Source organism: Panthera uncia, assembly GCF_023721935.1.
Source record: "Panthera uncia isolate 11264 chromosome D3 unlocalized genomic scaffold, Puncia_PCG_1.0 HiC_scaffold_8, whole genome shotgun sequence".
NCBI classification, from domain to species: Eukaryota; Metazoa; Chordata; class Mammalia; order Carnivora; family Felidae; genus Panthera; species Panthera uncia.
The window spans coordinates 49,239,195-49,253,463 of NW_026057586.1; the positions used below are offsets into that span (position 1 = coordinate 49,239,195).

The 14,269-nt window shown below is 36.4% G+C and overlaps 1 protein-coding gene across 2 annotated transcripts in view; it reads left to right on the forward strand.

Annotated features, from left to right (window-relative positions):
- The window catches only part of ABHD3 (abhydrolase domain containing 3, phospholipase), a 38,243-nt gene extending 26,740 nt beyond the window's left edge, over positions 1-11,503 (forward strand). For both annotated transcript variants that reach the window (XM_049619671.1, XM_049619672.1), the window contains 5 exons: positions 1,007-1,119; positions 5,213-5,386; positions 6,907-6,955; positions 7,035-7,200; positions 10,698-11,503. In XM_049619671.1, the coding sequence (XP_049475628.1) occupies positions 1,007-1,119; positions 5,213-5,386; positions 6,907-6,955; positions 7,035-7,200; positions 10,698-10,876 (681 nt within the window). In that variant the 3' untranslated portion in view covers positions 10,877-11,503. The remainder of the gene's footprint in view (positions 1-1,006; positions 1,120-5,212; positions 5,387-6,906; positions 6,956-7,034; positions 7,201-10,697) is intronic.
- The last annotated feature ends 2,766 nt before the right edge of the window (positions 11,504-14,269 follow it).

A 14,269-nucleotide genomic window follows, 5' to 3' on the forward strand; every position in this document is an offset into this window, starting at 1 on the left:
AAGCTTTCCTGCCGGAAACAGAGCCCTTATTGATGAAGTTCACATGAAAAACATTTGTTTCAATGCATCATGTATTGAGGCATAATCACCTTTACATAATATAACATTTTAAGTGTTCGTTGCAGTGTAGTGCAGCTGGTGCTATATGGATATATTATTGTAAAACAACATATTTAATAAATCCAACTGGACATTCCTTTATCGAGAGTGAAGGCAGTGCCAGAAAACCACACTCACTCACTGGTAGACAACACTCAGGATAAAGAAAGCAGTTCCCGAGGCACCTGGGTAGCTCAGTTGGTTAAGCACCCGACTTCAGTCATGATCTCGCGATTCGTGAGTTTGAACCCCACGTCGGGCTCTGTGCTGACAGCTCAGAGCCTGGAGCCTGTTTCAGCTCTCTGTCTCCCTCTTTCTCTACCCCTTCCCCGCTCATGCTCTGTCTCTCTGTCTCTCAAAAGTAAATAAACATTGAAAACAAATGTAAAAAAAAAAAAAAAAAACAGTCCCCCAGTTAGAAAGCAGCCACAATTAAAAATTTTCGTGGCATTATTGTAAAGTCTCTTTTGTTTGTTTGCTTGTTTTTTTAATTAATCAATTACTTTGGTTTTGTCAGGCATAATTTTTTTTTTTTTTCAAAATAAAAGTGTAACTTTTCACTGTTTCTTTCTAAATTGATCCTGTTCTTGTTAAATAGGAGACACATTTGAGTTTGGTACTGTGTATTCTATTTAAGGTATTTGTATCAGTCTTGCCCTATTTTTGTCAAGCCTTCCTTGCATGACCAAAGTCTTCTGGTCAGTGCCAACTCAGATCGTGTTGACTTTGTATGGAATATGTGTGAACTGCAAGATATGAATATGATAAATTATTATTTTTCATAGTATGTGCAAACAAAGGTTATTTTCTCATGTTTATGTCTTCTTGATCTTTTTACATTTCTGCATTATGCAAATCATTAGCCTCATAATTTTAAATTTTGTGCTTTACCTGTCTCTGCTTACAGACACCAAGGACTTACTGTTGTGCTAACACTGAAGACTTGGAGACAGTTATTCACCACGTGCACAGTCTGTACCCTTCTGCTCCTTTCCTGGCAGCAGGGGTTTCAATGGGAGGGTAAGGTTTTTCCTTTCTAAAATGTCTGACAGGGGTGGCTCATTTGGTTAAGCTCCAACTTTTGGTTTCAGCTCAGGTCATGATCTCAGTTTCACGAGTTCAAACCCCATGCCAAGCTCTGTGCTGAGACCATGAAGCCTGCTTGGGATTCTCTCTCCCTCGCTCTCTCTCCCTCCCCCACTTGTACTCACTCTGCCTCTCTCAAAATAAATAAAATTTAAAAAAATGTTTTTAATAAAATAAAATGAGAGAGAAGTGGACTTACAGACTGCTTCTTTCAGAACTCTATAAACTACATAGGCATTTTAAAATAAATGTTTGATTATTTTTGTCTTATTTCACCATGTATGGTTGAATGAATGAAGTAATTAATTCAGGTGACTTTTAATTTTTCCTTGGCAACCAGTTTCTGTGGTGAAAAGGATACAAGTATCTCCTTGGGATACTAGGATTTTGTGAGCCTGAAGGCTTATTGGAATCCCATGATGTTGATTCCCATCACTCGACAGCTGCCATGTTGACCTTCAGATTCCCTAATGTACTCCCAGCCGTCCTTGTAAGTGCGTCCTCCAGCACCACACAGGAAGCTGACCTTGTAGTCTGACTTTCATCATTCCAGTCATAGAAGTAATCACTTCTTGCTCTCTCCAGCTGAAGAGACCTTCAAAACTGTTTTTCTCCAGGTGTGGTGTTTTTGTTTGTTTTGTTTTGTTGCTGGGCAGATGGACCTACCCTGGAATGCTCTCCTAGAAACTATGAAGTTTTATTGTTAACCCTACTCCAGCTGCTATTTTAAGCATATGAATATTATAATTTGTGCTTCTTGCAGTTACATTGAGGATTATTTGGAACATTTATGCCATGTTTACTCATTTCCACTAATAATTGTTTATCTTTTTTTGTTCTAGTGATTATGAACTTAATAATCTGGCAAAATTTTAATTATCTGGCATTTTACCATGCTTAGATTCCCTAAGCTCTTGTCCAGAAGTGCTTTTTTAAATCAGCAAACACATGAGATAGAAAGTGTATTTTTTCTTAATTTTGTCATTGATTTATCTGCCATTTCAATTTTCAGGACATCTTAGGAGTATATTTACCTGAAAATGAATAGGCTTTACAAATGATAGATTCCGAAAAATGGTCTGTAACCACAGCTTTTTAGATTCTGAAAAACATAAAACTAAGAAGAAAAGAATACATTTCTTACATTAGCATGGAAGGTCTGACTTGACCTACTAAAAAGGAAGAAATCTGAATCAGTGCAGAAAATCCAGGCAGAATCTGTGAATTGTGCTCAGTGTACTTCTCTTTCCTTTGCTCCATAATGTGAGCCATAGAGGACAGGGTGCCAGCTGAACTTTTTCCCTTAATCATATAAATTCTTGACTTTTTAAAGGCCAGACCTTATTATAAACAGGCCCAGATTCTTTATTCAGAAGCTCCTGGGAAATGCCTATTCATGTCCCTTTGAAGCCTCAGTGCCTGAAGGCAGAACTTGACCATTAGCCTTTGCAGCTGATTGAATATTAATGTCTTGTAAATTGTTTGAAGGAAGCACCCTTTCTAGTTGCCTAGCACTGTGACACGTTCCCAAGTGGGCTTACCACTTGAGGATGTTTTACAGCTTGACACATTTTTTTTTCTTTTGGAAATGCAACAGACAAAAATGTAGTCTGTTGAAGATCCTAACGTCCAGTGCCCTTGTAGACTGGATTAATCCCCATACCTGTGATGCCTGTGACCCAGCAGGGGATTTAAGCCAGAACTGAGTCTAGCCAAGGAATCCATGTCATTCTAGACCCAGTCAAGTTTCAGTCTCCCAATGAGATGATAAACAAGCTTTAAAGAATGTATTTAAAATTCAGATAAAAGTGAAGAGAATAATGATCTCCCATATATACTAATAAGCTGGTTTCAGTAATAATCAACCTTCTTCATACAGCTTCAATAATTATCAACTCACAGATAATCTTGTTAATCAGTCTTACCCTCCATTCCTCCCCAATTCTGATTATCTTAAATAAATCTCATCTATCATGAGATTTATATCATTTATAAATATTTCAGTAGGTAATTTCTAAAAGGTGATTTCTCTTTAAAGCACACACACACACTGGTATCAGACCTGAACAAAACTAACAGTTTCTAAAAATCATCAAGTCAAATATTTTGTCAGTGTCACATTTCTTCGACTTTTGGTTGGTTGGTTTTACAGTTTGAGTTAAGAACCAGATAAGGTCCATAATTAGGGTTGATATGCCTCTTAATCTCTTAATTCTGGATTCTTTTCTCTCTCTCTCTCTCTCTCTCTCTGTCTCTCTCTCTCTGTCTCTTTTCTTTTGGTGAAAAAATGGAGTCCTTTTTCTGTCAAAGTAAAACAAACTGTTTTGGAGTAACATCTTGGTATTATTTTGCTCTTGAATAATAGCCAAGGAGTATCCCCCCCTACTTGGTCATGAATACTACCGATCCTTCCTACTCCTGAGAGCTTCCCTTCCAACCCTTCCAATTTGCCCATTATCTTACTGACACGCAGGCACTCTCTGACTTCAAAACAAAGAATAGGGCCACCAAAACTAAGAACCTAGAATGAACCCTTCACAGGAGAGTAAACATTATTCTTTAAATGACTTAGTGAACCATAGAACCTTATACCAGGAGTACAGTCATCATCATCATCATCATCATCTTATTATTATTATTATTATTATTTTAGGAGTACAGTCATTATGAAGAGTCATTTGCAAAAGCAAAACAAAAATCTCCACTTTTGATTTAAAACCTCATCACACTCACTCTGCAAGCCAGTTGGTTTGGGAAAGAGAATGAGACAATTTTTACCCATTTCTCCTATTTCACAACCTCGGCAATTAGAGAAATAAAGAATGGAAAATACAATGAGAAGCAGAATTTAGGCTATCGTCCCTTTTTTAGTTGGCAATGGTAAACTTCGATTTCTGACATTAGTGTTAGATTAAACCCCATTCTCGTTCCTTTTACCAAAATAGAACTAGATTAAAATTGGGAAAATTGATGGAATCAAAGGAAAAGTGGAAAATGTGTGATAGATAAGGACAAAGAATAGGAAAGAGTAGGAAGAGAAAATAAGTGATTTGGGGGCCAAAAGCTCTTCCATAACTCAGAAAGTCTAACTACACTAGGAAGCCCTTTCGAGACTTACTTTAGAGGGCAAGGGCTCAGAGGCAACCAGGATGCCCACACAGACCCATTACTCACAATCTCCAGGGTTAAACCCAGACATCTGTAATAGTTCTGAAAGCTCCACAGGTGATTCCAATGTGCAGCCACATCTGAAAAACCACTCCTTCTTGCTCTCTCATCTATGCCAAGGGTTGGCAAACCATGGCTCGCAGGTCAGATCTGGCAATCTGTCTGTTTTTGTACAGTCCAAGAGCTAAGAATGGTTATTATATTTTTAGATGATTGAAAAAAAAAACAAAAGAAGAATAGTTCATGTCATGTGAAAATTACGTGAAATTTATTTAAATTTCATCCATGCAGAATGTTTTGTTGGAGCACAGCCATGTCCATTCACCTATATATTGTCTACAGCTGCTTTTGCAATACAATCATAGAGTTGGGTATTTGTGACAGAGACTGGCCAGGAAGGCCTAAAATATTTACTGTGTGGCTAATTATAGAAAAGTTTGCCTGAAACACCCCTCACATACTAAAACTAAACATTCACCTAGAGACTGAGGTCCAAAGATTTGTATATTTTTAATCATTATCATTATCATTTTGTTATCAATATCATTTTGATAATCTATGTGGCCTGGACATTAGAAACATTCTGTTGGGAGCACCTGGGTAGCTCAGTCGATTAAGTGTCCGATTCTTGACTTCAGCTCAGGTCACCATCTCACAGTTTGTGAGTTCAGGCCCCCTGTCGGCCAATGCGCTGATAGTGCAAGCCTGCTCAGGATTCTGTCTCCCTCTTTCTTTGCCCCTCCCCCGCTTGTTCTCTGTCTCTCAAAATAAATTAAATTAAGCTTTAAAAAAAAGAAATTAGATGTCTGGAGAGATACAACAAATTCATCACTAAGTTTCCTGTTTCTCCCCATTTTAGTATGCTGCTTTTGAATTACTTAGGCAAAATTGGGCCAAAAACTCCATTGAAGGCAGCTGCAACTTTTTCAGTTGGTTGGAATACTTTTGCTTGCTCTGAGTCGTTGGAGAAACCACTCAACTGGCTGCTTTTTAATTACTATTTGACAACCTGCCTCCAGTCTTCAGTTAATAAGTGAGTCATCTTTTAACATCTGACATCTTCAAACTTTTTGGATTACATGCGCCAACAGAAAAAAGTTGTAAAGTATAACACTGCTAATACTTGTATATTTATGTTTGCATTATATGCATTTACTAACCCAAATATTCTTTGTTATAAATATATACAAAAAATAAATATTTTAAGTATAAGCTAAAAATATAGGTAAAAGTTGTAATGTTTTCTTTCTGTATCCCAGTGCACTGTCTTGTACAACCTGTAGGGTATGTGTCCCCACTTTGAAGATCACTGTTCTAAATTATTCTAAAGGACTAAAAGCATTAGCATTGAATGTGTTGAGTAACATTATACTCTGTTTCCCTAGTTCTTCTGCCTATTGCAATCTTATCAGTACCGAATTCTTTCCTAGGTAGTAAGCAATGTTATTAAGTGTTATTAGTGCTGAATAATGTAGTTTCTTAAGCACATGCTTGCAAACATGATATGTTTTAGAAGCTTAGGAAAATGCACTTGGATACTCTCAGCCCACACATTTCTTAAGATTATCAGAATACTATGTTTGCATTAGTTTTTCTGGAATTGTTTGTGTATCTTCTAACATTTAAATTGGTGTGATAACAAAGAACAGAGGTGTCTCTGTTTCTATTTTGATGACTATTACCATCTATTTTTAGGTGAATTGATCAATGTAATATAAATGCTAAATAAAAAGTATAGTTAATTGGTACATGACTTCTTGAAAACCATAGCTATCCCAAAAGTTGACATTAAACATTGGATTAAACTTAACCTACTTATTAAATTACAGATGTTGAGTATAAAATATTGATTAAAATATTTAAAAATTAGATCACTAATTACTCATCACTGAAATGGGGCACAGTAGTAAGAAAAGTGAATGATCTGAATTAAAGTATCAGTTATATAAGAAAAATGATCACTATTTAGGTTTGCCTGGCTGGCTCAGTCGGTAGAGCATGCGACTCTTGTTCTCAGGGTCATGAGTTCAAGCCCCACAGTGGGTGTAGAGCTTACTTAAAATTAAATAAATAAATAAATAAATAAATAAAATATGTTTAAAAAGAAAGAAAAATGACCACCAGTTAAAAAATAATCACACAAAATATAACTTTTAATTTTCAATATAGCAGCTTAAAAATAATGTCTTCAAGTGGTTTATCCAATTGAAAGCTTCTGGCTTAAGTAAGGCCTTTTTGGCCAAATTGATTTAACAGCAACAGTGTGTAGGTACAAGTTGTTATGAAACGATATTTACATTTATTATTACAAAACTAGTTATAATATCTTTCAGTAAAGAAAAAAGTACTCTTAAAAAATGTCTTTAGGATAAATATCAATGTACTTAAGTCTGATTAAGTAAATAGTTACTGAGTACCAACTTTGTGCCCTAACATAAAACAGTGTTAGACTGTTTTGTTATTTATTATTTTGTATTTTAGGTCTGATTGAGATAGCAATATCCTCAATTTTTTTTACCTTAATTTTTTACCTTTAAAATTATTTTGTTGCAGGCACCGGCATATGTTTGTAAAACAAATCGACATGGATCATGTCATGAAGGTAGGAGAGAAACTTTATTTAATATTTTTATTTCCTCTTTGGATTCCAGGAGTAGAAATAATCTGTTTTTATTTTTCAGGCTAAATCCATTAGAGAGTTTGATAAGAGATTCACTTCAGTCATGTTTGGATACCGAACAATTGATGATTATTATACTGACGCCAGCCCTAATCGTAGACTAAAATCAGTAGGAATTCCAGTGTTGTGTCTGAATTCTGTGGATGATGTTTTCTCACCAAGTCATGGTAAAATTAACTTGTTTGTATACATTTTGACATGAATTAACTGGGTTCTTTTTAAATTTTAATTATTTTTGAGGGAGACAGGGAGAAGGCACATGCACGCCAGGGCAGGGAAGGGCAGAGAGAGATGAGGACTGAGGATCCGAAGGAGGCTCTGTGCTGACAGCATCGAGTCTGATGCGGAGCTCAAACCTGTGAACCATAAGATCATGACCTGAGCCGAAATTGGATGCTCAGCTGACTTAGCCACCCAGGCACCCCTGAATTAACAGTTTTAAAACACTGTTCTCTTTAAGAAAATACAGTAATGAGAAGTAAAATATCAGACATATAAAATGTTTTCCACTGGAATAGAAAAAAATTACTACTCATAATTTATATCTAAATTTCTGAGATCACTTTAAAAAGTTTCACAGACGCTTATCTAGTTAATTGTGAGAGGTTTAGAATCAATTATGACTGAAATATTTTGCTTGTTCTCATTTTTTATAACTTGTTCTTCTGTAATTTTTTTTTTTAACATGTATTTATTATTGAGAGACAGAGACAGAGACAGAGCATGAGCAGGGGCAGGGCAGAGAGGGAGAGACACAGAATCCGAAGCAGGCTCCAGGCTCTGAGCTGTCAGCACAGAGCCTGACGTGGGGCTCGAACTCTTTGCCTTACAAGTCTATTGTCATCACTTGGCTTTTCTTCCTGAGCTTCTTAAGCAGAAGACTGACATTTTTTCCCCCTTTTAACCTGGAAGAAAACTTGAGACCTTATAAACATGACGTCCTTGAATATCTCAATGAGTGTAGCACATTCGGTCCCATCTGAAAAGAAACAGTCTTTGTTTCCCCCCTGGATACCGTATAAAAAAAATTATGCCCAAATCAACTTTCTTGCCTTCTTAATTTAAGAAATATGGAATTTGGGGGGCGCCTGGGTGGCTCAGTCAGTTAAGTGTCCAACTTCGGCTCAGGTCATGATCTCACAGTTTGTGAGTTCGAGCCCCGCATCAGGCTCTGTGCTGACAGCTCAGAGCCTGGAGCCTGCTTTGGATTCTGTGTCTCCCTCTCTCTGCCCCTCCCCTGTTCATGCTCTGTCTCTGTCTCAAAAATAAATAAAACATTAAAAAAATTAAAAAGAAATATGCATTTGGTAGCAAAGATATATATGCATGGGCTGGTATACTGAAGCAATACAAGATGATTAGAAGTCATCATAAGGATCAGTAGACTCAATCTCTAATTTTTTTCTAATGAAATTTCACAAAGCTTTTTATACATTTTTGTTCTCATTTCTCCCCTAAACACTTTAAAAACATATTCCCAAGTACTTCATTAAAAAAAAAAAAATTAATCTGATTACAAACACAGCACATGTGTAGTGTCAAAATTTCAGAAAATCCCCAAAGTGTATAAAAATAAAAATCACCTATCATCTCTGCAGGAGATGTCATTTTTATATGTGATTTATGATTAATCACAAGTAATTTTAGATGGCTGGAACTTTTTGGCCTTTCACCACATACCAAGAAATGAAACAGTGAACTTTAGTATTAGTTGAATTGCATGGTGGTTATTTAGCCTATATTCATTGGATTAAGAAAGTCTACTATTTCTCCTTCTTTTTTAATATTTCACAGACCCTTCTTTTACCAACAAAAACTTCCCAGCATTTTAACCTGCCCCATTTGATTGAAATTTAAACTCATTTCCTATTCTTTCCCAAGCCCTTAAGATAGTCTTGCCACATTGAAATAGGAGACAATTGTCTGCATTCTGAGAGCGCAGGCAGCCAGCATCTTTCACATGACTCAAACGTGGCACAGCCTTTTGTTCTTCTGGTATGTCTGTAACTATCGGTGTTATAAATTCCTGAGTGTATCCAGAGTGTGAAATTGGAGCTCATAATAATTTCATCAGAGGCAAATGAAGCATTCTAAATTGAAGCCTTTAATGTGAGGTGAAAAAGGAAAAACAAAAATAGTATGTCATTTCACCTGCCCCTCCCCTTAAGCTCACACACCTTATCCCAAGATAGGAAGTACGCTTCTTTAGGTGGGGCCGGCTAAGGATAAGAGTTCAGAACCCCTTTGGGCAAGGGCTTGGCTTGCCAGGCCTTGATTTAGAGTCTCTAAGTTTATTCTTCAGGGAGTGTTGTGAAGGTCAAACAGAGCATCATCTGAACAGGCAGTTTGGGCACAGCAGCAAGACCCTTGGAAGGGTCTCAGTTCTCCTAGAGTGTGTCAGCTTCCTTTCCTTCATTAGAAGGGTATGGGGGTAGGGAGATCTTACCTTTAATTAGCTAATTTACCTTTAAGACTCTACCCAAGATATGAAGGTCTAAATACTGCAACAACCACGTTACCTTAATTAAGGAGATAAGATTTAGCAGTATCTGAAATTAAAACACTTCTTATGCCAGGTAGTGATTCACTATAGATCTTAAATCAAAACAGTTTACTGAACTCCAAGTGTGGGAGAAAGAAATAAGAATAAAACAACTTTAATTCACATCCTTTAATAGATTTTGTAGAGTATATGAAAAGATTGTCATTGCGAGTGAATTATTTAAATATTGCAACTATATTTTCAAAATAAAATTTTTCTTTCTCCTTACTATGAATAGAAACTCAGACAAGGAAGAAAAAGAAAAATCACCAACGTTTAACCACCCAAATATAAACACTGTTATCACTTGGGAATATTTTATTCCACTCTTTTTTGCTATCTGTATATATTTTTACTACATAAATCGTTGTTTGATTTTGAGTCCTTAATATTGCCAACAATTGTATTGGCCCCTCAGGAATCTAACTTCATGTAAAATTAACCAAAGTCATACATAATGAATTTATAACTCTTACAAAGGTGAGAAGATTGTTGTTGCTTTTTTGTTTTTCCTGGTGTAATACCTAAGTGGGAATCTTATAGCATAATGTAAGTATTCACCATTCCTCGCATTACCTTACTTTAATTTCTCAAAACAAGACTAGGCCTTTTTATACTTTTATGTTATGATTAAACACTTGGATTGATTCTTCCAAAAATGATGGTTCAGTACGTAACTGTAAACATGATCTGTTATAAGAATGCATATGGCTGTGGGGAGCCTGGGTGGCTCAGTCAGTTAAGACTTTGGCTCAGGTCATGATCTCATGGTTCATGAGTTCAAGCCCTGTGTCAGGCTCTGTGCTGATAGCTTGAAGCCCTGGAGCCTGCTTCAGATTCGGTGTCTCCCTCTCTCTCTGCCCCTCCCCGCCTCAAAAATAAATAAATATTTAGAAAATTAAAAAAGAAAAAGAATGTAGATGGTTGATATAAAGTAGACTTATTCCATTAGCTGTACTAATTACAAATATTTATTTATGTAATGGTGTTTCAGTTTATAATGATTAAAAATGATAAAAGCATGCACTATTCCTAACAGGAACCAGTAATAATTATATATTTTCCTTTCTCCTTTCCTTCTCTTACCTCCCCCCTTCCCTTATCTTTTTTTTTTTCCCCAAGCTATTCCAATTGAAACTGCCAAGCAAAACCCTAATGTTGCTTTGGTCCTTACTTCTTATGGAGGCCATATTGGTTTTCTGGAGGGAATCTGGCCAAGGCAGTCCACTTACATGGATCGAGTCTTCAAGCAGTTTGTTCAGGCCATGGTGGAGCATGGACATGAACTCTCTAGCATGTAGTTGTTTAGGTGCATTTTGTCTGAACTACCATGTAAAGGCAGCTCAGCTTAGTGCACAAATCTTAACTACTGTATATAAAGCAGATATGCCAGCAGGTAGTGAAGAGGTCCAGAATGACTTGCAAAAACTTTTTTGGGGAAACAAAACAACTTTGTAGAAAGAAATGAAATATAGATTTAGACTGTAACTTATGTAGATTTTATTTTTACTATGCCTTACCAAGTATGACCTTAAATAAAGTAGTCAAACATGGAATCGCACTTAACCAAAACTATTGTGTAAAAAGATTTTAATTCCTCAGGGTTTTAATTTAGGCCAGTATTTTTTTAGATGACTCATTTTAGGTGATTTAATGGTACTTTAATAACTGTTAAGAGATTTGGGTTATTTGAATGTAAGTTATAAGTTGGCACATTCCTAAGGGTATTTATACCCAATGATGATAATGTGAAGACTGAAATAAGATAAAATACAATGTGCTAAATCTTTTGTGTATTCTAACTTTGAAAGGCAGATGCAAAAATGTTATATTGACTTCTATACATGCTCTTTTACTCTGATAATATTAAATTAAGGCTGACTTATGTTTTATAACAATTATACTTCACATGCTTATTTTTAAAATAGTATATGTGCATACATATATATCAATATATTAAAATAAATTCTATCATTTTAAATTGTTTCTTTGTAAGTCTTTATAAAAAAATAATCCCTAGAAATTAATTTATGATAATTTCATGAATGCATTAGTAAGAAATATTAAAACTGTTTTGTTTCACTGTTCCCAGAATATGGGGTTCACATCATTTGTACTAATTAAAAATACTTTTAGCTTCGGGAAACTTGTCTAACAGTGACTTAGGAATTATGATATTTAACTATCTTGCATAATTAAACGTCTTCAGGTAGACCAGGGCTGGTGTGTTACTGGTGTCATCAAGGACTCAGGCTTTTTCTGCCTCCTCTCCATCCTTAGCAGAGGGGCCAGTTTCTCCAGAACACAGGATGTCTGCTGCAGTTCAGCCATCAGGTTTGTGTGTTCAGAGAAGGAAAAGTGGGAAGGATGGGGCCAGACATATCAGATATAAGACTTGCACTTATAACCATTGGCTGGAACTGTGTCACATGGCCATCCTGGTTGAGAAGGAAGGTGGGAAATCAAGTATGTCAACTTTTCCATTTGCAGTGTAGGCAAGCAAGGGAGAGGGGATTAGAAATGATTGTTGGGCTAGCCAGCCCAGAGTGATAGCCTCCATACCATTCAATATCTTTTCTGGTTTTTTGGGTTTTGTTTTTTGTTTTTGTTTTTGTTTTTTACTATTTCCACCTATTTGCCCAAGTATCACATTAAATGAACCATGTACAAACAAGCATACTAACACAAAGTTGTTTCCTAGAAATGCCACTTTTTGGAGAGTTCCTGATAATGTACTTGTAGACTCCCTTATAACTGCGTCTAGGATGATAGCACTGATAATACCAGAGCTTTGTTTGTCTGTACAACATATATTCTGATTCAATAGTAATAATTTCTTTCAGTCTGTATGGTTCATGTGGAACTGATCCTGCCTTTCAGAGCTTTCTTCTAAATTTTAAACAAATTATATCAAGAAAATTGTCTACCCATTGGCCAGTGCTAGAATTGGGGAGGTACCTCCTTACCTCCCTCTACATACAAAAATTAATTCCAGCTAGATTAAAGAGTTAAACATTTTTTAATTCCATAAAAGTATTAGATGAAAACATGGGAGGTTATTTTTATTATTTTATTTTATTTATTTATTTTTTTTTTTAATTTTTTTTTTTTTTTTTTTTTTTTTACGTTTATTTATCTTTGAGACAGAGAGAGACAGAGCATGAACAGGGGAGGGTCATAGAGAGAGGGAGGCACAGAATCTGAAACAGGCTCCAGGCTCTGAGCGGTCAGCCCAGAGCCCGATGCGGGGCTCGAACTCACGGACCGTGAGATCATGACCTGAGCCGAAGTCAGCCGCCCAACCGACCAAGCCACCGAGGCGCCCCTATTTTATTTTATTTTTAATTTATTTATTTTGAGAGAGAGAGAGAGAGCACATGTGAGTGTGGGAGGGCAGAGAGAGAGGGAGAGAGAATCCCAAGCAGGCTCTGTGCTGACTGCAAAGGGCTCAGTCTCACAAACCATGAAATCATGACCTGAGCCAAAATCAAGAGTCAGTGGCTTAACCTGACTGGGCCACTCAGGTGCCCCTATTTTTATTATTTTAGAGTGGAGAGGTCCTTCTGAAGCAAAATATAAAAATCAGAACCCACATGAAAAGAAGTGACAGATATGATTACATGAAACATGAAAACTTCAGTTCTATGGGGAGCCCGGGTGGCTCAGTCAGTTGAGCATCTGACTCTTGATTTCACCTCAGGTCATGATCCCAGGGTTGTGGGATCAAGCCCCACGTCAGGCCTTGTGCCGACAGCACAGAACCTGCTTGGGATTTTCTCTCTCTCTCTCTCTCTCTCTCTCTCCCCTTCCCCTACTCACTCTCTATCTCAAAATAAATAAGCATTTTAAAAAAAGAAAAGGAAAACTTCAGTTCTACATAAACCACCATGAACAAAATTAGAATACAAATGACAGAGAAAAACACTTGCAATACACACTGGGTTAGTATCACAAAAAGCTAAGGAACTCTTAAAAATTGGTAATGAAACACGTGATAGAAAAATGGGCAAAGGATATACAAAGGACACTCACAGAATAATAGCCAATAAATTTATTTTTAAAAAGGTGGACAATCCCACTAATAGTTTAGGAAATGCAAAATTTAAAAACAAAGAGATTCATGACCTTGAGATTACAAATTTAATAACATACAGGATTAATAATATATAGTGTTGGTAATAGTATGGGGAAATACTTATTCAAATAGTTGACAAGTATGTAAATAAGCAACTTCTTGGAAGGCAAAACATTTTGACAGCATTAAAAGACAAGCAAACATCTAGAAATCCCAATTTGAAGAATCTATCCTATAGAAAAGCCAGCAAGGGTATGTAAAGATACAGGTTCATTGCAGCCTACACACTTAGAATAACAACCTATTTAGTGGGAAATGAGTAAATTATGACATTCACCCTTACATAACCATGGAAAAGAAGGAGATAGCACTATATGCACTTATTTTTTTTTTATTTTTTTTAATGTTTATTTATTTATTTATTTATTTTTAAATTTTTTTTCAACGTTTTTTATTTATTTTGGGGACAGAGAGAGACAGGCATGAACGGGGGAGGGGCAGAGAGAGAGGGAGACACAGAATTGGAAACAGGCTCCAGGCTCCGAGCCATCAGCCCAGAGCCTGACGCGGGGCTCGAACTCACGGACCGCGAGATCGTGACCTGGCTGAAGTCGGACGC